Raw genomic sequence first — 27,999 nt, 5'->3', positions numbered from 1 at the left:
CATTTTAAAAACTTTTTCTTCTTTCTTATTTTCATGTTTTTAACTATTTTATCTTATCAATACATTTTTAAAAAATTCTCACTGTATTAGTAGTATTTTATTTCTTCATTGTATTTAACCTTATTTCTTGTATAGATACAGAATTTTTTTTTTTTAAATGTTGGGATACAATTTCTTCTAAAAGATCAAAATATACTCTAAATCTAGCACATAGCTTCGTTCTAGTCTCCAGCCTGATCACATTCTTTCCTCTATTTTTCTTTTTTCAACCAACTTCTTATCAGTTCCTTTAGAATCTTTTTAAATTTTCATCTTTACAGTCACATTCTATCCTTTCATTGTCCTTGCCCTTATTTTTGTGTATATATATGTTTTTCTTCTTTTAAATTTTTGGGAGCTAGTCCCTTCTAAAGACCAAAATATACCCAAAATCAAGTAGGTGGCTCTGTTCTACTCACCAGTCTGATTTACACACACACACACACACACACACATACATATACATTTTTAAAACTTTTTCTCCTTTCTTCTCCCTGAGTTTTAGGTCTCTTCTGATTTGCTTAGTGTATATTTTTCTAGGGTCATTGCTACACTTTTAGTATTTTGTTTTCTCATTCATCTGTTCTTATCTGGATAAAATGACAAGGCAGAAAAGCTCACCACAAAAACAAAACAAAACAAAACAAAAAATAAAACAAGCAGTACTGACGGGTAGGGTCCTAATCAATATGGACAAGATGCAAGATGTCAGAACTAGAGTTGAGAATGACAATTCTCAAGGTACTAGTTTGGCTTGAAAAAAGCATGGAGGGTACTAGAGAATTCCTTTCTGGAGAAATAATAACTAAAATCTAACCAAGTTGAAATTAAAAAAGCTATTAATCAGATGCAATAAAAAATGGAGGCTCTTACTGCAAAGACAAATGAGGCAAAAGAGAGAATTAGTGGTATAGAAGACCAAATGATGGAGAATAAAGAAGCTGAGCAAAAGAAAGACAAAGAACTATTGGACTACAAGGAGAGGATTCGAGAGATAAGTGATACCATAAGATGAAATAATATTAGAATAATTGGGGTCCAAGGAGAAGAAGAAAGACAGAAGAAGCAGAAGGTATATTGGAGTAAAATATAGTAGAAAATTTCCCTAATTTGGTGAAGGAACAAACATTAAAATCCAGGAGAAACAGAGAACCCCCCTCAAAATCAACAAAAATAGGTCTACAACCTGTCATCGAATAGTAAAACTTACAAGTCATAGTGACAAAGAGAAAATCCTGAAAGCAGCTTGGGATAAGAGGTCTGTAACATACAAAAGTAGAAATATTAGATTGGCAGCAGACTTATCCACAGACCTGGCAGGCCAGAAAGACTGGCATGATATATTCTGAGCAGTTAACAAGAAAAAGCCACAAATAGCTAGGCTGTCACTGAAAATAGAAGGAGAGATAAAAACCTTCCAGGACAAACAAAAATTAAAAGAATTTCTAAAAATTTACAAACACCAAACAATCCCTACGGGAAATATTGAAATGGGTCCTAAGCAGAGAGAGCCTAAAAGTAGTAGACCAGAAAGGAACAGAAACAATATACCGTAATAGTTACCACATACAGGCAATACAATGGCACTCAATTCTTATCTTAAAATAGTTACCCTGAATGTAAATGGGCTAAATAACCCAATCAAAAGACAGGGTATCAGAATGGATAAAAAACAAGACCCATCAATATGCTGTCTACAGGAAACTTATTTTAGACCCAAAGACACCTCCAGATTTAAAGTGAGGGGAGGGAAAACAATTCACCATGCTAATGGACATCAAATGAAAGCTGGGGTGGCAATCCTTATATCAGATCAATTAGATTTTATGCCAAAGACTATAATAAGAGATGAGGAAAGACACTATATCATACTCAAAGGGTCTGTCCAACTAGAAGATCTATGCCCCTAACATGGGAGCAGCCAATTATATAGACCAATTAATAACAAAATTAAAGAAATACATTGACAATAATACAATAATAGTAGAGGACTTTAACACCCCTTTTACTGAAATACACACATCATCTAAGCAAAAGATCACATGGAAATAAAGGTCTTAAATGACACACTGGACCAGATGAACATCACAGATATATTCAGAACATTCCATCCCAAAACAACAGAATACACATTCTTCTCTAATGCACATGGAACATTCTCCAGAACTGATCTCATCCTGGGTCACAAATCAGGTCTCAATCAGTACCAAAAGATTGGGATCATTCCCTGCATATTTTCAGACCACAGTGCTCTGAAGCTAGAACTCAATGACAAGAGGAAAGTTGGAAATAACTCAAATACATGGAGGCTAAAGAGCATCCTACCAAAGAATGAATGGGTCAACAGGAAATTAAAGAACAATTGAAAAAATTCATAGAAACAAATGAAAATGAAAACACAACTATTCAAAATCCGTGGGACACAGCAAAGGCAGTCCTGAGAGGAAAGTACATAGCAATACAATACAATACAGCAAAAACATTTTTAGAGAAAACAAGAAAGGTCTCAAGTACACAACCTAACCCTACACCTAAAGGAGCTGGAGAAAGAACAGCAAAGAAAGCCTAAATCCAGCAGGAGAAGAGAAATCATAAAGATCAGAGCAGAAATCAATGAAACAGAAACCAAAAGAACAGTAGAACAGTAGAACAAATCAACAAAACTAGGAGCTGCTTCTTTGAAAGAATTAATAAGATTGATAAACCCCTGCCCAGACTTATCAAAAAGAAAAGAGAAAGGACCCAAATTAATAAAATCATGAATGAAAGAGGAGAGATCACAAACAATGCCAAAGAAATACAAACAATTATAAGAACATACTATGAGCAACTATACACCAGCAAATGTGACAATGTGGAAGAAATGGATGCATTCCTGGATACGTATAAACTACCAAAACTGAACCGGGAAGAAATAGAAAACCCGACATACCCATAACCAGTAAGGAGATTGAAGCAGTCATCAAAAATCTCCCAACAAATAAGAGCCCATGGCCAGGCAGCTTCCCAGGGGGATTCTACCAAGCATGTAAAGAACTAATACCGATTTTCCTGAAACTGTTGCCCCCCCCCCCAAAAAAAAAAAGAAAAAGAAAGAAAGAAAGAAATGGAAGGAAAACTGCCAAACTCGTTTTATGAGGCCAGCATTACCTTGATCTGAAAGGCAGACAAAGACCCCATCAAAAAAGAGAATTACAGGGGGGCAGAGTCAAGATGGCGGAGAAGTAGCAGGCTGAGACTACTTCAGCTAGACGGAGATCAGCTAGATAGCTTATCTAAAGATTGCAAACACCTAAATATCCATCGCAGATCGAAGAGAAGAAGAACAGCAATTCTGGAAACAGAAAAACAACCACTTTCTGAAAGGTAGGACCGGCAGAGAAGTGAATCCAAAGCGACGGGAAGATAGACCCTGGGGGGACTGGCCGGCTCCTGGCAAGCGGTGGAGCAACCGCGCACAAAATCAGGACTTTTAAAAGTCTGTTCCGCTGAGGGACATTGCTCCAGAGGCTAAACCAGGGTGAAGCCCACGGGGATCAGCGTGGCCTCAGGTCCTGCAGGGTCACAGAAGGATCGGGGGTGTCTGAGTGTCGCAGAGCTTGCGGGTATTGGAACGGGAAAGCCGGCTACAGAGACAGAGCCGACAGTAAGCTCGCAGCTTGGGGTTACCTTGAACCGGTCGCAGGCTAAGTGAGCTCGGAGCGCGGCCGGAGGTCAGGCAGACGGGAGTAACTGGGCGCTGTCTCTGAGGGCGCACTGAGGAGTGGGGCCCTGGGCTCTCAGCTCCTCCGGGCCGGAGACCAGGAGGCCGCCATTTGTATTCCCGTCCTCTGGAACTCTACGGAAAGCGCTCAGGGAACAAAAGCTCCTGAAAGCAAACCCGAGCGGAATACTCATCCCGGCCCCTGATAAGGGCGGTACAATTCTGCCTGGGGCAAGGACACTTGAGAATCACTACAACAGGCCCCTCCCCCAGAAGATCAACAAGAAATCCAGCCGAGACCAAGTTCACCTACCAAGGAGTGCGGTTTCAATACCAAGGAGAGCAGCAGAATTCCAGAGGAGGAGAAAGCAAAGCACGGAACCCATGGCTTTTTCGCTGTGATTTTTTTAGTCTTGCAGTTAATTTGATTTTTTTCTTTTTCATTTTTTGTTTTTTTTTTCTCGCCTTCTGGTAATTTTTTTTTAACTTTTCCCTTTTTCTTTTTTAACATTTTTTAACTAGTTTATCCAATAAATATATATATATATATATATATATATATATTCTTTTTAATATTTTTATTTGTTTTCTTTTTTTTAATTCTTTTCTTTTCTTTTTACTTTTTTTTTCTTTCTTCCTTTTTGAACCTCTTTTTATCCCCTTTCTCCCCCCTCACGATTTGGGATCTCTTCTAATTTGGTTAAAGCATATTTTCCTGGGGTTGTTGCCACCCTTTTAGTATTTCACTTCCTCCTTCATATACTCTTATCTGGACAAAATGACAAGATTGAAAAATTCAACACAGAAAAAAGAACAAGAGGCAGTACTGAAGGCTAGGGACCTAATCAATACAGACATTGGTAATATGTCAGATCTAGAGTTCAGAATGACAATTCTCAAGGTTCTATCGGGCTCGAAAAAGGCATGGAAGATATTAGAGAAACCCTCTCGAGAGATATAAAAGCCCTTTCTGGAGAAATAAAAGAACTAAAATCTAACCAAGTTGAAATTAAAAAAAGCTATTAATTAGATGCAATAAAAAATGGAGGCTCTCACTGCTAGGATAAATGAGGCAGAAGAAAGAATTAGTGATATAGAAGACCAAATGACAGAGAGTAAAGAAGCTGAGCAAAAGAGGGACAAACAGCTACTGGACCACGAGGGGAGAATTCGAGAGATAAGTGACACCATAAGACGAAACAACATTAGAATAATTGGGGTTCCAGAAGAAGAAGAAAGAGAGAGGGGAGCAGAAGGTATACTGGAGAGAATTATTGGGGAGAATTTCCCCAATATGGCAAAGGGAACGAGCATCAAAATTCAGGAGGTTCAGAGAATGCCCCTCAAAATCAATAAGAATAGGCCCACAACCCGTCACCTAATAGTAAAATTTACAAGTCTCAGTGACAAAGAGAAAATCCTGAAAGCAGCCCGGGAAAAGAAGTCTGTAACATACAATGGTAAAAATATTAGATTGGCAGCTGACTTATCCACAGAGACCTGGCAGGCCAGAAAGAGCTGGCATGATATTTTCAGAGCACTAAACGAGAAAAACATGCAGCCAAGAATACTATATCCAGCTAGGCTATTATTGAAAATAGAAGGAGAGATTAAAAGTTTCCAGGACAAACAAAAACTGAAAGAATTTGCAAACACCAAACCAGCTCTACAGGAAATCTTGAAAGGGGTCCTCTAAGCAAAGAGAGAGCCTACAAATGGTAGATCAGAAAGGAACAGAGACCATATACAGTAACAGTCACCTTACAGGCAATACAATGGCACTAAATTCATATCTCTCAATTGTTACCCTGAATGTGAATGGGCTAAATGCCCCTGTCAAAAGACACAGGGTATCAGAATGGATAAAAAAACAAAACCCATCTATATGTTGCCTCCAAGAAACTCATTTTAAGCCTGAAGACACCTCCAGATTTAAAGTGAGGGGGTGGAAAAGAATTTACCATGCTAATGGACATCAGAAGAAAGTGGGAGTGGCAATCCTTATATCAGATCAATTAGATTTTAAGCCAAAGACTATAATAAGAGATGAGGAAGGACACTATATCATACTCAAAGGGTCTTTCCAACAAGAAGATTTAACAATTTTAAATATCTATGCCCCCAACGTGGGAGCAGCCAACTATATAAACCAATTAATAACAAAATCAAAGAAACACATCAACAATAATACAATAATAGTAGGGGACTTTAACACTCCCCTCACTGAAATGGACAGATCATCCAAGCAAAAGATCAGCAAGGAAATAAAGGCCTTAAACGACACACTGGACCAGATGGACATCACAGATATATTTAGAACATTTCATCCCAAAGCAACAGAATACACATTCTTCTCTAGTGCACATGGAACATTCTCCAGAATAGATCACATCCTCGGTCCTAAATCAGGACTCAACCGGTATCAAAAGATTGGGATCATTCCCTGCATATTTTGAGGCCACAATGCTCTAAAGCTAGAACTCAACCACAAAAGGAAGTTTGAAAAGAACCCAAATACATGGAGACTAATCAGCATCCTTCTAAAGAATGAATGGGTCAACCGGGAAATTAAAGAAGAATTGAAAAAAATCATGGAAACAAATGATAATGAAAATACAACGGTTCAAAATCTGTGGGACACAACAAAGGCAGTCCTGAGAGGAAAATATATAGCGGTACAAGCCTTTCTCAAGAAACAAGACAGGTCTCAGGTACACAACCTAACCCTACACCTAAAGGAGCTGGAGAAAGAACAAGAAAGAAACCCTAAGCCCAGCAGGAGAAGAGAAATCATAAAGATCAGAGCAGAAATCAATGAAATAGAAACCAAAAAAACAATAGAACAAATCAACGAAACTAGGAGCTGGTTCTTTGAAAGAATTAATAAAATTGATAAACCCCTGGCCAGACTTATCAAAAAGAAAAGAGAAAGGACCCAAATAAATAAAATCATGAATGAAAGAGGAGAGATCACAACTAACACCAAAGAAATACAAACTATTATAAGAACATACTATGAGCAACTCTACGCCAACAAATTTGACAATCTGGAAGAAATGAATGCATTCCTAGAAACATATAAACTACCACAACTGAGCCAGGAAGAAGTACAAAGCCTGAACAGACCCATAACCAGTAAGGAGATTGAAACAGTCATTAAAAATCTCCAAACAAACAAAAGCCCAGGACCAGACGGCTTCCCGGGGGAATTCTACCAAACATTTAAAGAAGAACTAATTCCTTTTCTCCTGAAACTGTTCCAAAAAATAGAAATGGAAGGAAAACTTCCAAACTCATTTTATGAGGCCAGCATCACCTTGATCCCAAAACCAGACAAGGATCCCATCAAAAAAGAGAGCTATAGACCAACATCCTTGATGAACACAGATGCGAAAATACTCAACAAAATACTAGCCAATATGATTCAACAGTACATTAAAAGGATTATTCACCACGACCACGTGGGATTTATTCCAGGGCTGCAAGGTTGGTTCAACATCCGCAAATCAGTCAATGTGATACAACACATCAATAAAAGAAAGAACAAGAACCATATGATACTCTCAATAGATGCTGAAAAAGCATTTGACAAAGTACAGCATCCCTTCCTGATCAAAATGCTTCAAAGTGTAGGGATAGAGGGCCCATACCTCAATATCATCAAAGCCATCTATGAAAAACCCACCGCAAATATCATTCTCAATGGAGAAAAACTGAAAGCTTTTCCGCTAAGGTCAGGAACACGGCAGGGATGTCCATTATCACCACTGCTATTCAACATAGTACTAGAGTTCCTAGCCTCAGCAATCAGACAACAAAAGGAAATTAAAGGCATCCAAATCGGCAAAGAAGAAGTCAAATTATCACTCTTCGCAGATGATATGATACTGTATGTGGAAAACCCAAAAGACTCCACTCCAAAACTGCTAGAACTTATACAGGAATTCAGTAAAGTGTCAGGATATAAAATCAATGCACAGAAATCAGTTGCATTTCTCTACACCAACAGCAAGACAGAAAAAAGAGAAATTAAGGAGTCAATCCCATTTACAATTGCATCCCAAACCATAAGATACCTAGGAATAAACCTAACCAAAGAGACACAGAATCTATACTCAGAAAACTATAAAGTACTCATGAAAGAAATTGAGGAAGACACAAAGAAATGGAAAAATGTTCCCTGCTCCTGGATTGGAAGAATAAATATTGTGAAAATGTCTATGCTACCTAAAGCAATCTACACATTTAATGCAATTCCTATCAAAGTACCATCCATCTTTTTCAAAGAAATGGAACAAATAATTCTAAAATTTATATGGAATGAGAAAAGACCTCGAATAGCCAAATGGATATTGAAAAAGAAAGCCAATGTTGGTGGCATCACAATTCTGGACTTCAAGCTCTATTACAAAGCTGTCATCATCAAGACAACATGGTACTGGCACAAAAACAGACACATATATCAATGGAACAGAATAGAGAGCCCAGAAATAGACCCTCAACTCTATGGTCAACTCATCTTTAACAAAGCAGGAAAGAATGTCCAATGGAAAAAAGACAGCCTCTTCAATAAATGGTGCTGGGAAAATTGGACAGCCACATGCAGAAAAATGAAATTGGACCATTTCCTTACACCACACACAAAAATAGACTCAAAATGGATGAAGGACCTCAATGTGTGAAAGGAATCTATCAAAATCCTTGAGGAGAACACAGGCAGCAACCTCTTCGACCTCAGCCGCAGCAACATCTTCCTAGGAACAACGCCAAAGGCAAGGGAAGCAAGGGCAAAAATGAACTATTGGGATTTCATCCAGATCAAAAGCTTTTGCACAGCAAAGGAAACAGTTAACAAAATCAAAAGACAACTGACAGAATGGGAGAAGATATTTGCAAACGACATATCAGATAAAGGACTAGTGTCCAGAATCTATAAAGAACTTAGCAAACTCAACACCCAAAGAACAAATAATCCAATCAAGAAATGGGCAGAGGACATGAACAAACATTTCTGCAAAGAAGACATCCAGATGGCCAACAGACACATGAAAAAGTGCTCCATATCACTCGGCATCAGGGAAATACAAATCAAAACCACAATGAGATATCACCTCACACCAGTCAGAATGGCTAAAATCAACAAGTCAGGAAATGACAGATGCTGGCAAGGATGCGGAGAAAGGGGAACCCTCCTACACTGTTGGTGGGAATGCAAGCTGGTGCAGCCACTCTGGAAAACAGCATGGAGGTTCCTCAAATTGTTGAAAATAGAACTGCCCTATGACCCAGCAATTGCACTATTGGGTATTTACCCTAAAGATACAAACGTAGTGATCCAAAGGGGCACATGCACCCGAATGTTTATAGCAGCAATGTCCACAATAGCCAAACTATGGAAAGAACCTAGATGTCCATCAACAGATGAATGGATCAAGAAGATGTGGTATATATACACAATGGAATACTATGCAGCCATCAAAAGAAATGAAATCTTGCCATTTGCGACAACATGGATGGAACGAGAGCGTATCATGCTTAGCAAAATAAGTCAAGCAGAGAAAGACAACTATCATATGATCTCCCTGATATGAGGAAGTGGTGATGCAACATGGGGGCTTAAGTGGGTAGGAGAAGAATCAATGAAACAAGATGGGATTGGGAGGGAGACAAACCATAAGTGACTCTTAATCTCACAAAACAAACTGAGGGTTGCTGGGGGGAGGGGGTTTGGGAGAAGGGGGTGGGATTATGGACATTGGGGAGGGTATGTGCTTTGGTGAGTGCTGTGAAGTGTGTAAACATGGTGATTCACAGACCTGTACCCCTGGGGATAAAAATATATGTTTATGAAGAATAAAAAATTAAAAAAAAAAAAAACAGAAAAAAGAAAAAGAAAAAAAAAGAGAATTACAGACTAATATCCTTGATGAACACAGGTGTAAAAATTCTCACCAAAATACTAGTCAATAATATCAAACAGTACATTGAAAGGATTATTCACCAAGATAAAGTGGGATTTATTCCAGGGCTGCAAGGTTGGTTCAACATCCACAAATCAATGAATGTGATACAGTACATTAATAAAAGATAAAACAAGAACCATTTGATACTCTCAATAGATGCTGAAAAAACATTCGACAAAGTACAGCATCCTTTCTTGATCAAAACTCAACAAAGTGTAGGGATAGAGTGTACATACCTCAATATCACCAAAGCCATCTATGAAAAACCCACAGCGAATATCATTCTCTGAGAAAAACTGAGAGTTTTTCCCCCAAGGTCAGGAAGATGGAAGGGATGTTCACTATTACCACTACTATTCAACATTATACTACAAGTCCTAGCCTCAGCAATCAGAGAACAAAAAGAAATTAAATGTATCTGAATAGGCAAAGAAGAAGTCAAACTCTGACTCTTTGCAGATGATATGATACTTTATGAGGAAAACCCAAAGGCTCCACTCCAAAACTGCTAGAACTCATACAGGAATTCAGTAAAATGTCAGGATATAAAAATCAATGCACAGAAATCAGTTGCACTTCTCTACACCAAAAGCAAGACAGAAGAAAGAGAAATTCAAGAGTCGATCCCATTTACAATTGCACCCCAAATCATAAGATACTGAGGAATAAACGTAAACAAAGAGGCAAAGAATATGAACTCAGAAAACTTTGAAGTACTCATGAAAGAAATTGAGGAAGACACAAAGAAATGGAAAAACAATCCATGCTCATGGATTAGAAGAACAAATGTGAAAATGTCTATGTTACCTAGAGCAATCTACACATTTAACACAATCCCTATCAAAATACCATCAACTTTATTCAAAGAAATGGAACAAATCATCCGAAAATTCATTTGGGACCAAAAAAGACCATGAATAGCTAGAGGGATGTTAAAAAGAAAGCCAAAGTTAGTGACATCACAATTCCAGACTTCAAGCTCTATTACAAAGCTGTAATCATCAAAATAGTATGGTCCTGGCACAAAAACAGACACATAGATCAATGGAACAGAACAGAGAGCCCACAAATGGACCCTTAACTCTTTGGTCAACTAATCTTCAATATAGCAGGAAAGAATGTCTGGTGGAAAAAAGAGAGTCTCTTCAACAAATGGTGTTGGGAAAATTGGACGGCCACATGTAGAAGAATGAAACTGGACCATTTCCTTACACCACACACAAAAATAGACTCAAAATGGATGAAAGACCTCAATGTGAGACAGGGATCCATCAAAATCCTTGAAGAGAACACAGGCAGCAACCTATTTGACCTCAGCCACAGCAACTTCTTTCTAGAAGCATCGCCAAAGGCAAGGGAAGCAAGGGCAAAAATGAACTATTGGGACTTCATCAAGATCAAAAGGTTTTGTACAGCAAAGGAAATAGTCAACAAAACCAAAAGATTACTGACATAATGGGAAAAGATATTTGCAAATGACATATCAGATAAAGGGCTAGTATCCAAAATGTATAAAGAACTTATTAAAATCAGCAACCAAAGAACAAATAATCCAATCAAGAAATTGACAGAAGACATGAACAGACATTTTGACAAAGAATACATCCAAATGGCCAACAGACAGATGAAAACTTGTTCAACATCACTTGGCATCAGGGAAATATAAATCAGAAGTACAGTGAGATACCACCTTACACAATATGAATGTCTAAAATTAACGAGTCAGGAAATGACAGATGTTGGCAAGGATGTGGAGAAAGGGGAATCCTCCTACACTGTTGGTAGGAATGCAAGCTGGTGCAGCCACTCTGGAAAACAGCATGGAGGTTCCTCAAAAAGTTGAAAATAGAGCTACCCTATGACCCTGCAATCACACTACTGGGTATTTGCCCCAAAGATATAAATGTAGTGATCTGAAGGGACATTTGCACCCAAATGTTTATACCAGCCACGTCCACAATAGCCAAACTATGGAAAGAACCTAGATGTCAATCAACAGATGAATGGATAAAGAAGCTGTGGTATATATACACACAATGGAATACTATGCAACCATCAAAGGAAATGAAATCTTGCCATTTGCAATGATATGGATAGAACTAGAGAGTATTGTGCTAGGTGAAATAAGTCAATCAGAGAAAGAAAATTATCATATCATCGCTCTGATATAAGGAATTTGAGAGGCATGGCGGGGAGTCATGGTGGGTAAGAAGGGAAAAAATAAAACAAGATGGGATCTGGAGGAAGACAAACCATAAGAGACCATTAATCTCATGAAAAAACTGAAGGTTGCTGGGGGATGGGGAGGTAGGGATAGGGTGGTTGGGTTATGGGAATTGGGGAAGGTATGTGCTATGTATGGTGAGTGCTGTGGAATGTATAAGCCTGATGATTCACAGACCTGTACCCCTGGGGCCAATAATACATTATATGTTAATAAAAAAATGGAGACAATTTGGTAATATGGAAAGTTTCTCATAAAAATCCTCCAAATATAAATTTAGTGTCCACAAATAGATGAATGGGTAAAGATGTGGTATACACATGTGGTATACATCCATCCCCCACACACAATAGACTATTACTCAGCCATAGAAAAGAATGAAATTTTGCCATTTGTAACAACATGGATGGATCTAGAAAATGGAATGCTGAGTGAAATGAGTCAGTTAGAAAAAGACAAATAGCATGTGATTTCACTACTCTGTAGAATATAAGAAACAAAACAATGAATAAAAGAGATAAACCAAAAGATAAACTCTTAACTAAAGAGAACAGACTCATTTTTACCAGAGGTGAGAGTTGGTGAAATATGTGAAGGGGATTAAGGTACACTTATCAGGATGAGCATTGTGTACAGAACTGTTGAATTCCTATATTGTACACCTGAAGCTAATATAACATTGTATATTAATTATGCTGAACTTTAACAAGTTAAATAACAAGTTAAATAAAAATACATATATGTGCATTATAAAAGCTGTTTAATGGCGAAGGTGATTATTTGGAGAATTTATTTATGTGTGACAGCTCATCTCTGCACTTGCATAGAACTCCCCATCCCCCTGCCACCACCATCTTCCTACATCAATCCCTTCTTCTCATCAGGTCTCAGTTCAAACCCTGGCTTCTCAATGAAGCTCCCCCTGACCACTTCATTTCAACTTGAACCCACCATTTCAGTTTTTACCTTGTTATTCACCGTATTTACTTATTTGTTTATTGTAAGCTTTCACCTTCTTGAATATGCGCCCCGGGAGAGAACCATGCCCATCTCCCCAACATCCAGCCCAGTGCCTTGCACACAATGAAAGTTCCATAAATATTTGTTGGAACTGAGAGAATTTCTCCATGATCTTAGGCAAATGAGGTAACATGCTATTTTAAAGAGATCTAAGGATGGTATTAAGATTTTTACACCTTGTGAGCTACCCACCAAGGGAGGAGAGATTTTATAAATGATGAACAGTTCTAGAATTGATATAAACTTTAAAAAGTCCAAGAAAAAAAATTCTGTCATTCCAGAAATTAGATATAGCTTGTTATACTAATAAACTACTTACCAATTTTGTTTTTTCCTTCTTCATACTTTATTCTTTGTAAAATATGATGTACGATTCTACTTCTCGTGGCGTTGTTGAAGAAAGTGTCTTTGTTGTGTATGATGAAGCTGCACACACATATTAAAAACACAAGCTGAAGGTTAATTGTAGGTGCTGAATCTAATCTTTGACGTAATGTGGTGTTACTCATACAGAGGTGTCTTCAATCGATCACAGAAAGGGTAGGTCTGGAACAGCATGAGAGAGCCCAGAGAGCACACCAGGGGCAGGAGGTTCACATTCCTCAGTAGTTTGGGATCTTAAGTCTCCTGAGCATTAACATAATTGTGCCAGGAAGGAGCTGGAGTTAAATACAATTTAAAAACCATAAAATAAAATAAAAATTTTCCTCAATAAGGTCATTAGATATATTCAAATAAAAATATATTTTGTTTTTATCTCCTCTCATCTCCCACCTCCACCCCCTCCATGTCATAACCACCTGGTTTTTTTTTTAAGAAATTTTAAGATGTGAAACTGATTTGGATGGTGAATATGAAAATTAGGTAATAAGCTCTGGTCTAGCTCAGGGCCTCTGTCTGTTCCTTTCCCATGTTCCTTGCTGAATGGGACTCCTTTCCTAAAGCATATACTTGAAGTTGCTTTCTTTATCAGCTAGTGGATGACCCAACCTCTAAAGTTTCTCACAAAGCTCATACACACACACCAAGACACTGGGCTCTCCAGTGGATACCCCTACCCTACTGAGAACTAAGAGGTTTTAGGTGACCGAGCTTCCAGGACCACAACATCCAGCATGAAGAGGCCATGTTTTCCCTTCCCAGGAATGTGTTTAACGGTATAATATTAGACATACTCTAAGTATAATTGCTTCATAAATTGTGGACTTTATTAACTCAGCAAATTTTTATGAGGTACCTCCTAAGAGTGGGGACACTGTGCAAGGATTATCAATGTGCAAGCCACTGCCTTCAAAACCCAGCTCAGAAACCACCTCCCCCAACAGGTCTCCTCACCACTCCAACTCCACTCCTTTCCCACAAATAATTCAGTATGCCCTCCTCTGTGCTACTTCTTATCTTGTGAGTACATTGATTTATCAATTATTCTGTATTTTCACTTCTTTTCATTCATTCATCCACTCAGTCATTCAGCAAATGTTTATTGAGGGCTCTGTCTAGGGTACTGGTTACACAGTAGTATACAAGACACAAAATCTTTGTTCTTAAGAGGCTTACAGTCTAATAGGAAAGACAAACCATAAAGGAAGTGAACATGATTGTATGGAAGAGATGGCAGAATCAACCTCCCTTTGCACGTCTGGATACCACACAAAACTGAACTCCTTCAGGACCAAAGGCTGCATCATACTAATTTCTATAGCCCCAGTATCTAGTGAGTGGCTCATACAAATACAGGTATATATTTTTGAATAGCAGTAAGTGAGGGCCATTGGGATTCATATTAGGGAAATTGCGTTTAAAGGTTTTTCTTCAAGAAGATAGATTCCTAAGAGTTGTTTAAATGCCAGGTGGAAGAGAGAAAACTGACCCAGAGTAGACATCCGGGCATGGGATCTGGTTTGGGAACAAGCTGGGAATGTGAGTTTGAGATAACATAAAAAGGGGATAAAGTCCAGAGAATGTGAAAATAAAATGTAAATCACATGAGTTGGTTCCCTGAGAAGTATTTTCCTCTTTTACTTCCCTAGGATTCTGTTATAGAAAACTATTCTCAGAAAAAGTAATTTGACTTGGTAGATGAGAGATAAATGATATGTGGGTGAATGAGGAAGCTGCAGAGCTTAGCTGGTATTTTCTTTAGGGTTTTCTGAAAACATTTTATTGCACCAAAGAAGGAGAGAAGAAAACCAAAAGTTACACTGAATGCAGTTCCTTTTATTTTATCCTTCTCTACTTTTTCACCTTATTTAAGACAGACCATTCCACTTTAATACCAAATAAAGGTGCCATTAAAAAAGAGAGACAAATCAAAAAGTCTATTTTTGACTCACAATACCAGATGATAACTGAAAGATGATAAGTATGACTATGCTTGACAGGACAATTCTGGCCTAAAAGCCCATGTCCCTCCTCCATTAAATGGTTTTCTGCTTTCTTCTCCTTTTATAGCACCACATTACCTTTTGTGAGCTCATGTAATCATTCTCTATAATAAGCACTGCAGATGAGCTTCAAAATTTTGTTTTCCTCTTTCTTATATCTAGGTTGTACCTGGAGCCTGGAGATTCTACAGTGGGAACAAATATATAGGGCACGTGCCAGGCACTATTCTAAGCACCCCAGATTTATTAACCCATTAAATCCTTGCAATAACACAGGGCATAGTATTTTATAGCTCCATCTTACAGGTGAAGAATCAGAGGTGAGTGATGCCCCCGAAGTTACTCAACTAAGGAGGAGAGCCAGGATTTCAACTCGGGCAGTCTGACTGCAGAGATTGCCCTCTTACCCACTCCACTCACCTGTCTCCCTGTGCTAAAACTTCCTGACTCCTGGAGGCTGACTCTCCTTGAGATCAGCCCAAGAGTTGCTCTGTCTGGAATACTTGCCTTGTTTCCACAAATTCTTTGAGCCTCAGCTCAGGGCACATCTCCCTCTAAGGGTCTTCCTTGAGCCCCTGGGCCTCCCTCTGAAAAGTAATGTGGTGCTACAATAAGAGAAGGAGGGATAAAACCATTTAATGCAGCTTTAAGTTCTAACATTACCCCTCCTTCCCCCTTAAGACTTTGAAGTGAGACAGTCCACAGAATAGACCCTAGTTTTGTCACTTACTATGGGTATTGGACTGTCCCTCTACTTCCCTAGATCTTGGTTTCCTCATTTGTGAAATGGGGATAACACTGTAATTACTTTCATAGCATTTTTGTTTGGAAGAATCAGGCGAGATGACAAGCATTGCAGAGCCCCACTGTCTGATTTTAATAAGCTCTCAGAGTTAGCTGTCATCATTGTTGTTGTTTCTATGACATCATATAGAAACTGTCTGCCTACATACTTGACTTCTCTGGATGAGCTTCTTGAGGGCAGGGACCAGCCATGCTCATTTCTGTATTCTAGCACAGGTCTTGGCTCATGATCAGACCTTACAATTGGCTCAAATGAACCGACCTTCTGGAGAACACCTGCTAACACTGGGGTTATGTGACTAAATATCGTCTCGTTATACCTTGGCATCAAATTCTTCTGGGAAATATTTCTACCCATTTCATCTTTTCAGCTACCACCTGAACCATTCTCTCCACAAAGGAGAGAATTGCCAAAGGATTTTCGTACTGGGTATGGAACAATTTCATTTTCTCTTTCAAACTGAAGGGCTAAGAGAAGGCACAGTGATGACTCTTGACATTGTTGTTCTCAAGCTTTCCTTAGCCACTTAGCCAAAACAACCTTCTTCAAATGATTCACATACACATGTGCATGCACACACATAAGCACCATGTAAGCTGGGCTGTTCTGGCAAACATAAGACTTGGGGGCTCACATCAGGGAGATTCAAATTAAAACCATATTGAGATACCACCTTACACCAGTTAGAATGGCCAAAATTAGCAAGACAAGAAACAACATGTGTTGGAGAGGATGTGGAGAAAGGGGAACCCTCTTACACTGTTGGTGGGAATGCAAGTTGGTGCAGCCAATTTAGAGAACAGTGTGGAGATTCCTTAAGAAATTAAAAATAGAGCTTCCCTATGACCCTGCAATTGCACTATTGGGTCTTTACCCCAAAGATACAGATGCAGTGAAAAGAAGGGCCATCTGTATCCCAATGTTTATAGCAGCAATGGCCACAGTCGCCAAACTGTGGAAAGAACCAAGATGCCCTTCAACAGACGAATGGATAAGGAAGATGTGGTCCATATACACTATGGAGTATTATGCCTCCATCAGAAAGGATGAATACCCAACTTTTGTATCAACATGGACGGGACTGGAAGAGATTATGCTGAGTGAAATAAGTCAAGCAGAGAGAATCAATTATCATATGGTTTCACTTATTTGTGGAGCGTAACAAATAACATGGAAGACAAGGGGAGATGGAGAGGAAAAGGGAGTTGAGGGAAATTGGAGGGGAGATGCACCATGAGAGACTATGGACTCTGAAAAACAATCTGAGGAAATTGAAGGGCTGGGGAGTGGAGGTTGGGGGAGTCTGGTAGTGGGTATTATGGAAGGCACGTATTGCATGGAGCACTGGGTGTGGTGCATAAACAATGAATTCTGTTACACTGAAAAGAAATAAAATTAAATGGTAAAAAAAAAAAAAAAAGACTTGAGGCTCAGTCTCTGAGGTGTCAGTGCTCTGTACTGGCTTAGAAACTCTGCTTTCATACATTAATGGCACATCAGCAAACTAGTACAAATTCTATAATGGTCATTTAGCCAAGTCCAACAAAATTATATATTACATATAAATATGTGTTTATAATAATATTAATAACTATGCTATAATATACATATATACATATCTTCTGACCAGCAATTATTTTAGAAATTTATTCTACAGGGGCGCCTGGGTGGCTCAGTGGGTTAAAGCCTCTGCCTTGGGCTCGGGTCATGATCTCAGGGTCCTGGGATCGAGCCCCGCATCAGGCTTTCTGATCAGCGGGGAGCCTGCTTCCTCCTCTCTCTCTCTGCCTGCCTCTCTGCCTACTTGTGATCTCTGACAAATAAATAAATAAAATCTTAAAAAAAAGAAATTTATTCTACAAGTATATTTATCCATGTGCAAAATGACAGATAATAAAATTATGGCATGGCTTATAATAGCAAAGTTCTAAAAATGACTTAAGTAATTCACCAGTGAGAGTAAAGACAAATTATAGTACAATTCGACAATGAAATACTCTGCATCTGTAAAGAGATTAAGGGTGTTCAGTGTAGATATAAGAAAATCTTCCAGATACTACAGAGGAAAAAAGGTTCAAAATAGATAGCTATTTTTTTTTTAAAAGATTTTATTTATTTACTTGAGAGAGAGAGAGAAAGTACACAAGCAGGAGAAGGGCAAAAGGAGAAGCAGACTCCCCACTGAGCAGGGAGTCAGACTTGGGGCTCAATCCCAGGACCCCAGGGTCATGACCTGGGGGAACAGCAGATGATTAACCAACTGAGCCACCCAGGTGCCTCATGGCTATCTGTATCAAAGAGAAAAACATACACATATAAGGAAGTACATATAAATATAATGATGTATTTATTTGTCTGCACATGCACAGGTGGCTACAGAAAGGACATACAGACATCCAGAAATACTAACTGCTTCTGGGGAGAACTAGGTGGCTGGAAAGGAAGGAAACTTCACTGACACATTTAGGAAATTTTTATCATACATTAAGTACTACCTATAAAAAAACATGAAAGGGGCACCTGGGTGGCTCAGGGTTAAAGCCTCTGCCTTCGGCTCTGGTTGTGATCTCAGGGTCCTGGGATCGAGGGCCACATCGGGCTCTCTGCTCAGCAGGGAGCCTGTCTCCCTCCCTCTCTCTCTCTCTCTGCCTGTCTCTGCCTACTTGTGATCTCTGTCTGTCAAATAAATAAATAAAATCTTTTAAGAAAAAAAAAAAAACATGAAAATTTTAAAGAGAAAATGCAATTTCTGTTCTAGGTTTGTTCTCTCCACCCTAGAGGATAAGGAGAGGAATACACTGAATTGGCAGAGGAATAATTTTGTGATTGAAGCTCTGCACATACGTCTCCTTATTCGACCCTTTGGAGCAGTTATATAATATGCCCAAAGTCACACAATTGAGGAAGGATTCAAAACCCATCTGTCAGTTCCAAATTTTCCCATTCATTTGTAAAAGGAACTGCTGAGAGCACATGCCTGCCTGTATGCATGTGTGTGTGAATGGCACTTTCTGGATGCTTTCATCTTGCCCCATGAGGAAGACCCTGCTGACTTGTCACCAAGTAACGGGCAAACCCGAGCCTGAAGTTCCTATAGACTCCCCTCTAGGGTCTCTACTCTCCTGCCTTCTCTGGAGGTCAGCAGCCCTCAGTTTTCACTTGGTGAGCCTCCTGATCTCCTCCATAGGACGAAGGGGAAAAATTGGAAGAGAATATGTGATGAAATGATGTTTTAGCTACAGACTCTCTGAGGCTGTGGTTATTTGCACTCAGTTATATGTTCTGCCATAGCCAACCACCCACAGCAGTGTTGTCAAGTTCTGTGATAGGCTGGCTGTAAACATTCTGTAAATGTTCTGCTTGTTCTGTGGAACAAGAGGTGGGCAGTGGGTACAAAGGAATGTGGGTGTTATGCATGTATGTATTTTGAAGGAGGATAATGCAAAGGTGGAACCGATCTAGTTTCTCTCCTCAGAGGAGCATCTATTCTTATTAGATAAAATGAGAAACACCCAAACATTTGAGGGTGTGAATTGGGGAAAGGTGTTCATTAGAGCTAGGTAAAAAATCAGCTTATCATTAAATGTGTTACTTTTAAACAAATATAAGCTCTTTTTTTTTTTAAACTTTCCTTTTAGGCATATTAAGATATGACTACACTTTCTTCACATTTAGTACAAATGACCTAGAGTCCAGTGTTATTGAGTAAGAATTTCTGAGATAGTGAAAATATTCTTTATCTATGCTATCCAATATGGAAGCCACTAGTCACATGTAGCTACTGAACATTTATAATGGGGATAGCACAAATGAGAAAATAAAATTTTACTTAATTTTAACTGATTAAAATTAAAATATAAAGGCCACATATGGCTAGAAGATGGACAATTGCCTCGAATGTGAATGATAACTTGAGCATGTGGGCAAATCCTCAATAATGGGATCCTTATGCTGCATCTCCCTTTGCCTACAAAACTGGAGCAGGAGAATGAGTAAGGGTGAAAATGCTCTAAAAGACTGTGTACAGGTCTTGGGTTCAAGTCTTCCTCTTCATGTTAGTTGTGTGGCTTTGGGGAAGCCAATGAGTTTCTTTGGGACACAGTAACTTGTCAGGAAATGAGGGTTATGGTGTGTTAGTTGCCCAAGGACAGGGATCACAAAGTGAGACTATAAAGTACTGAGACAGATCATCAAACCTAGTTGGTAGATGACTGGGCAACTCAAACCAAACATGTTTTAGACAGAATTCTTGATCTATACCCTTGTAAGGTAAAAATCTGCTTCCCCCCTCACCTTTTCCATCTTAAAAAAAATAGCATGTGACACATCAAATTCTCAAGTCATAAACTTAGATGCAACCTCTATCCTCTCTTTCTCTCATTTCAATATGCAATCAAATTCTTTGAGCTCCTCTTCACAAATGTTATCTTGAATCTGATCTTTATTACCCACTTTCCTTTGAAGTTGTTTCCAAGATCACTATAATAATTTCCCAACTATTCCAATTTCACTTTCTTCCATCAGTTCATTCTCTACATAGCAAGGATCTTTTATTTTATTTATTTTTTTTAATTTTTTATTTTTTATAAACATATATTTTTATCCCCAGGGGTACAGGTCTGTGAATCACCAGGTTTACACACTTCACAGCACTCACCAAAGCACATACCCTCCCCAGCAAGGATCTTTTAAAACAAGTTAAATCTCATCCCTCTTCTGCTTAAAACTCTTCACCAACTTCCCATGGATTTAGAATAAAACCTATATTCCTTTCCATGGTCCACATGCTCCTGCTACATGGTCTGGTCTTGCCTACACCAATGCATTTATCTCTTCTCCTCCTCCTCTTGCTCATTATAAACCAGAAACATTGTCTTTTCTTCTGCCCTGAAAAATCCCAGCTTGACACTGTCCAGGGCTTTTGTTCATACAACACCTAGATTTTTGTTCAACTGTTTCTTTCCAACATTTGGGTCTCAATTTAAATGTCACCTTTAATACCTTAGCCAGGATAGTTACTCACCTGTCCCTCAAGTCTCTCTTTCTCTCTCATTACCTTATTGTTTTTCCTATGTTTTACTCTCTGAACTTTTTTTGGTGGTGGTGATGGGAGATATGTATCTACATGTTCATTGTCTGCCCACCTTCCTCTGTAGAGTGATTGCAACCACTTACTGACTCCACATGAAACCAGTGGAAGAACTGGCCAGCTTAAGCAGCAGAGCTGCTGAAATAAAAAAATCATGAGCAAATAAGATATATTTTAAGTTAAATTTTGTGATAGATTGTTATGTAGCAATAGATGACCTATAAATATGCCAGTCTTTTCTGATGGTTAGAATTATATTATTTCAAAGAAAAGTGAAAGCTAATGCTTTGAAAATATTTCAGAAAACTTTCTCAATTAGACTTTTAAATAGAGATTTATTTTTTAACAAGGAGAAGCAGAGGTGATACAGTTAACTGTCACTTAAATTATGTCCTCAAATTAATGAAAATCTAAGTAGGAACAAAGTAACCAATTAAGTTTTATGTGACAAGGACTATTTTGAGAGGTTTTTTTTTGGTTTTCAGGCACCGTAGTGCAATAACTAGCTTCTTATGTTAAGTATGGTTGTTATGACTAAAAGGATGAGATGACTATCAGACCAAATATATAATACATGTAATATTCAGAGTTCTTACCCTTTGGTAAAGATTTTAAAGCCTCTTCATAGGATTAAGGTGACAAACTGCTGAAATATAAGGCAAAGTGAAACATGTTTCTTGTTCCATTGGTCATTTCTAATTCTACTTCATGGCATAGTCTTTTCTATTTAAACCTTAAATACAAATTAAGAAATACTTGCTCTTGAGACTTCCAGATAAAGATGGGAAATTAAACACTTATATTTAATTTGGCTCTCAAAACCCCATGAAAATAACAGTCATGTTTGCGTGTGTGTGTGTGTGTGTGTGTATGCTTATTTTTTTCTTTTTTTAAGATTTTATTTATTTGAGAGAGAAAGAGAGCACACAAGCAGGGGGAAAGGCAGAGGGGGAGTGAGAAGCGGATTCCATGAGCAGGGTGCCCAATGCAGGGCTGCATGTGTTGACATACAGGTATAAACCCTCAAGGAACAAAGAGCAGAAAGCAACAGCAAAAAATTGTTAGAATGTGAGAAGCAGACGAACAGGTAGTAACAGACTTAGCAGATTCCCAAACCAGCTCTGTGCAAGACCAAAAGCAATCATATTTATACTATAATATCTCACAAAATTTTAGAACAGGGCATCAGTGGCCTCTAGAAGTCGGGTGAAGGGGATGCTGAAATAAGTACTGGTTGAAAGCTGCTTAGGAAGAAGTTAGATCCCGAAATCTTCACCTGTACTTTAACACAGAAGCCTGGAGAGTTGTGTTTTGTTCTTTGGTTTTTGGGGTTTTTTTGTGAAGAATTTTTTTTTTTTTTTTTTTTTTTTTTTTTTTTTTTTTGCATAGGGTAATAATACAGCCCCTGAACTTTAAAACCTCAGACATGGGTAGGAGTAGGGGAACCATAGTGAAAATTGGGAGGACCAACTGGATGTTTGCATCCTGGAAGCTGAGATTCCTGTCTCCATCCACTTAGGCTCCAAAACATTGGCAGCCAAGTTTTGACTTTCTAGGCAGGACACTGGCAGAGACTTCTCTGGGGAATCTGACCAGCGTAAGATGAAAGATCTGAAGACAGAGAGATTGGAGACTCCAAAATGAACTCCCCACCCACCCCCATCCATTTCCCTAGAACAAAACTATCAGTTGATAACCTCACCCATTACTCTGAAACTGTACTCAAGTTTTACATCTCCTATTCTTCCACATGGACAGTCAGTCAAAGATCACTGGGTATCTGAAGAAATTCATTAACGAAAGATAGAGAATAATAAAGATAGTAAAAAATAAACAGAAACATGTTAGAGGATATTAGGCTATGTGGAGTGATGAAACATTAAAAAAAATCATTATGCTCAGAAAGTTAAGATATTATAATGGTGGAAAAAGCTCAAAATATGACTTTTAAAAACCAGAACATTATGAAAGTCAAAATAGCCCTTGTAAATTAAAACAAAATTATAGCATAATTTAAAAACTTAATAGAAGCATTTGAAAATAAGTTAAAATTTTCCAGAAAATAAGTTGAGAAAAATCTCCTAGAGCAAAAATTTACAGATGAACAAAAAAGGAGAGAAAAGACAGATATGAGAGGATCAGCTAGGAATTCTAAAAAGAAAGAAAACGGGTAAATTCAGAAAGAGAATTCAGAAATTATTCAAGAATATTTCCCTGAACTGAAAAAGAGTATTCAAGATGAAAGGGTCCACTGATGATTCATTAAAACAAATGAACACAGAGCCACCTCAAGATATGTTACTGTGATTATTTCAGAACACTGGGGACAAAGAGAAAACCATACAAACTCACATTATAATAGAACTAAGAATTGGAATATTTTTGAAGTCCCAAGTAGCAATACTGAGTTTTGGAATGAAAGGAGCAAGACCTTCAAAATTCTGAGGGAAAAGTACTTATGCTCAAATGATCAAGAAGAGAGAAACAATAAATATTTGTACTACAGCTGCTATAAGAAAGTACCACAGATTGGGTGGCTTAAACAAAAGAAATTAATTTTCTCTAGTTCTGGAGGAAGAAGCTGTCTCAAGTCTAGATGGAAATACTTCTCATAAACCCAAAAGATTGCAGGCAAGAAAAGGGGAAGAAAAGGCAAGAAAAGGGAAGAGGAGAAAAGAGGATGAGAGAAAAAAGCATTATCTTGTACTTGCTAACAACTCAGACCAGTCCTAAATTATCTCCATCTTTAGCAATGGACTGAGAAAATCAATATATGTAGAACATACATATAGCAAAATTATCTATTCATATACCAGGTATGTGTATTACTGATAGGCAAATTTACTGAACATTTACCATGGCCATTGATATACTGTGCTGATTTTCACAATACATGGGTGTTATTATGAATCCCAATTTAGAGATAAAGAAACTGATGCTCAGAACCACACAGCTTGTGAGTTGCAGTGCTGGGATTGGGGGCCCAGGTCTCACAGACTCCAGAGCCCATGAGAGCTCAGCCACTAAGCCTTAAGGACAGACACTCTGATTCATTCATCCTTGTCCAGCCCTGCACGATGCCTGTCACAAAACAGGTGCTTGATGCTGACTAAACCGGAATAAATAGGCAGGATGAAAACATGAAAGCACAGCAGCATTTACATTTAGTAGAGACCACTATTATTTCCCATTCAAAAGTGAGCCAGAATGAAGAGGAAATCATTTTTTAAAAATCTATAAAAAAACAAGTTTGGAAACCTAGTGATTTCCCAATTAATCCTCAGAGCAGAAAAATCCAATTTAGAATAACCCAGGCCTCAGCTCTCTACTAATTAGGGTGCTACTGTAATTGAGTCAATAGTAAGGTTTTGCCTGATTTACTGAGGCAATTATCACTGCATAAATTGATCATTCAGTGACTCATCCGTGGCTACTGTCTTAGTCTGGTCTTGGTCATGGGTCTTATTTTTATATTCCTTTACTGGAGCTAAGTAGGACTGTGTGCTGACCAAAGGAACAGATAGATCTACTTTCTTGAGGTTCATCTATATTGCTGTGGTCAGCAAAGACCTAGAAACCCTGCCAAGCATCCACAAAACTTGGAAGTTGGTAAAAATTTATTCTCCATAATTCCCTGGTCTTTTTTCTTTTTTGACATTTTCCCCGCTCTTCCATCTTAGTGAGATCTTTCATTTATCCCTGCTCCAGCCAAAGCACTCTGTCTTAGCTCTTCTTTCCTCCTCTTCTTTATTTTTTTTGTAAAGATTTATTTGAGAGAGGGTGAGGGGGCAAGTGAGCAGGAGTGAGGGTCGGAGGGAGAGGGGAGGGAGAAGCAGGCACCCCAATGAGCAGGGAGCCTAATGCGGGTCTGGATCCCAGGACCCTGAGATTATTGACCTGAGCCGAAGGCAGACTCAACCAACTGAGCCACCCAGGCACCCCTCCTCTTCTTTATTTTTAAATCTTTAGAAACAAGCTGATGAGCTTACTCATAATAGGTTATGAATGAATACATTAAAACTTCCATCTTGCCCAGGGACATTTATTTTAAATGCAGATGACTTTAGCCAAAGGATTAAAGTTCACATTGTTAATCAGTTGTACCATCATGGATGCTACTGTCTTAGCTCCCTCTTCTCTACCCTCTTCTGTATGCTGGAACAAGGACTCTGCCAAATACAGCTCTCCCTGTGGCTGGCTCTCTGATAGGTTCTGCTGCTTGGGGGCACTAGAGGGGGACTGGAAGGGGAACAACAGCAGGTGAAAGGATCTGGTCTTTCATGTTTGCTTAGTGTCCTGACAACATTGATCCAGCAGTGATTCTTCAATCTCAAAGTGGCAGTTGGTTCCAATTTCCATCTTAAAACAACCAACCAACCAACCAACCAACCAAACAAACAAACAAAACACCCCAGACTAGACCCACCACATTGTCCCACAACCCACAACCAGCAGGGTAGCATTTCCTCCTCAGAGGTATGGGGGTCAGTTCCAGCTTGAAGGTTCTAATAAAATCAATTTCTTCCCTCAGACACCCTAGCCCTAGGGGCAGTAGCTTCTTCCCACACCTCCTGCAGTTAATAACTGTGTGGACTCAGTGCTCCTTTTATGACATATTAGTTCTCTGACCCTTATTTTCTGGATTCCCAGCATTAACCTCCATGCTGAAAAAACTGCTGGGTTTCAGTTTTCCTGAGTGGGACCTGAGAGGTCCAGGGAGCTAGAAAGAGAAACACCCTTCAGGGAAAAGGCTTTCTCTCTCTTTGAAATCATACACAACATAAACAACCATCTACCTATCCTGCTCGTTAATTTGATAAGAATATCACCTGCAATATCACAATGCTTTCTGAATTTGAATTTTGAAGTATTTTAATTCCAAGTCTGGTTTCTACCCTACAGAGCTTTTCTCTTATCTGTCTGTCTTTGCTTACTTGTATGGGAACTTTCTTTCCTAAAAATATGGAGGATGTTCAAAACAAAGCAAAAACAGTGTAAGAGATCATCTGAACCTTAGTAGAGCTACAGACTAATGTGCTATATAAATGTGACAGAACAAAATAATATTAACATAAGGTATTCCTAGGCACAATCCTTTATTATTCCCAATTTGCTGCTTTTCTTTGTGAAGATTACATATCCCTACCCATTATCATGGACTTGTGGTTCCTCTTCTTGGGGAGAAGTACCATTTCCCATCCCATTTCCATGCTTGGCCCTAAGACGTGTTTTGGTCAATGGAATATGAACAGAAATGATTACGGCACATCTGAGCAGAAATTTTAAGAGCCAATGTGTGGCTCTACCATTACTTTTTCCCTCTGCCATGAGAAGGTATGTCCTAGGTATAGGTTCCATCTTCAGCCAATATCTCATAAGAAAAAAAAACATGTAATGCAGAGCCTCAGCTGGCCCATAGCTAACATATTATGTGAGCAAGAAATAATTAAGATGCCTTGAATAAGACATTGGGGTTTGAGGGATGTTACTGTAGCAGAACCTAGCATAATCTGACTGGCACCGTCTCTAAACCAACAAAGGCAATCCTGTAATTTATGAGTTAATTTACTCTGTCCTGAAGAGGGTGGATTTTTTTTTCTTCCTTGTGGAAAAGCTATGCCAGTCCCAGTAACAAAGGCTTATGGGGAGGAGAGGAGTGAAAGGCTGTGAAGGCTTCAGTGGAGGAAAGAAATTTGTGTCAGAGGCAGTAAGGGAGTGAAGGAAGAAGAAAGGATAACAAGCGGTTGCTGAGACCGTGTACTTGGCTGTTTTGTGTCCTTTGAGAAACTCGAGTGAAAACTGGAAATCCCTTCTAATTACTTTTGGCTGCTCAATTGTGCTTTATGCAAGATATGGAAACAAATAATTGTGGTACAATATAATCATTCCTGTAATCACAGTATTTACAAAGGCTAATGGGCCCAGAAGTCTAACACCATCTGCATGAGATACAATGGGTTTCACAAAGATGACAACGTCTGAGGGAAGAACAGGCTTTCACTAGATAGTGAGAGTGAAGAGCACACCTTAGGAACACGTAACAGGAGTCACAGGGTAGCCTCCAGTGTTGTGTGGTAAGAACTTTCGGCATATCCACCCTCGGAGACTGGGAGGAGGGGAGAAAACAGCTTTGTGTGCCATGTCCTTAGGAGTTTGAACTTGATCCCAAAGGGCTTAGGTTATCTTTGAAAGCTGTTAAGAAAGCAATGCTACCACATGTGGCAGTGCATTTTATTTACTGCTAAGAGATGAGGAAGAGTGCCTGGCTAAGGGATAAGGAAGGGTGGAAAACCAAGATACTCTGCTTGTCAATCTGTGGGCTGTGAATTCTTAGAGGAAGGGTGGACTAATGGTGCAAAGGTGCTATGTGAGCTATGAGTAGGAGCCTTGCATCTGCTCCAGCTACATGGATGTGGTGGATAAGGGAGTTGGGAAATAGGAAGGAGTTCAGCAGACTTACAATTTTTCATGTAAGAGCTGGTGGCCAGTTTGACTAAGGCAGTGGCAATGAGGTCAGAAAGGAGGAGCTAAGCGGTGATGGTAGACAATGAGGAAGAGGGTAGTGTCAAGTTTGGTCAACATGCAGTGGTGATACCATTAATCAGGAGTGAAAAATACAAAATTGATATTGTGGGTGTCATACTGGGGGTGAGAGAAGTGGAAAATGAGAAGAATCAAATTTGTTTTCAAGGATAAAGATATTTCTAAGACATGGTTCTGAATTAGCAATCATTTGAATAAAGTACGATTCACAAAGGCCACAGGTTTAACT

At 38.8% G+C, this 27,999-nt stretch overlaps 1 protein-coding gene across 6 annotated transcripts in view; it reads right to left on the bottom strand.

The window, feature by feature from the left end:
- The window catches only part of ANO4 (anoctamin 4), a 469,407-nt gene that overhangs the window by 107,826 nt on the left and 333,582 nt on the right, over positions 1–27,999 (bottom strand). For all 6 annotated transcript variants that reach the window (XM_059186643.1, XM_059186644.1, XM_059186645.1 and 3 more), the window contains one exon: positions 13,269–13,375. In XM_059186643.1, the coding sequence (XP_059042626.1) occupies positions 13,269–13,375 (107 nt within the window). The remainder of the gene's footprint in view (positions 1–13,268; positions 13,376–27,999) is intronic.

This window comes from Mustela lutreola, chromosome 8 (assembly GCF_030435805.1).
Source record: "Mustela lutreola isolate mMusLut2 chromosome 8, mMusLut2.pri, whole genome shotgun sequence".
Taxonomy (NCBI): Eukaryota; Metazoa; Chordata; class Mammalia; order Carnivora; family Mustelidae; genus Mustela; species Mustela lutreola.
Note: the sequence above shows the minus strand (reverse complement) of the source record. Positions and strands in the feature narration are given on the sequence as shown.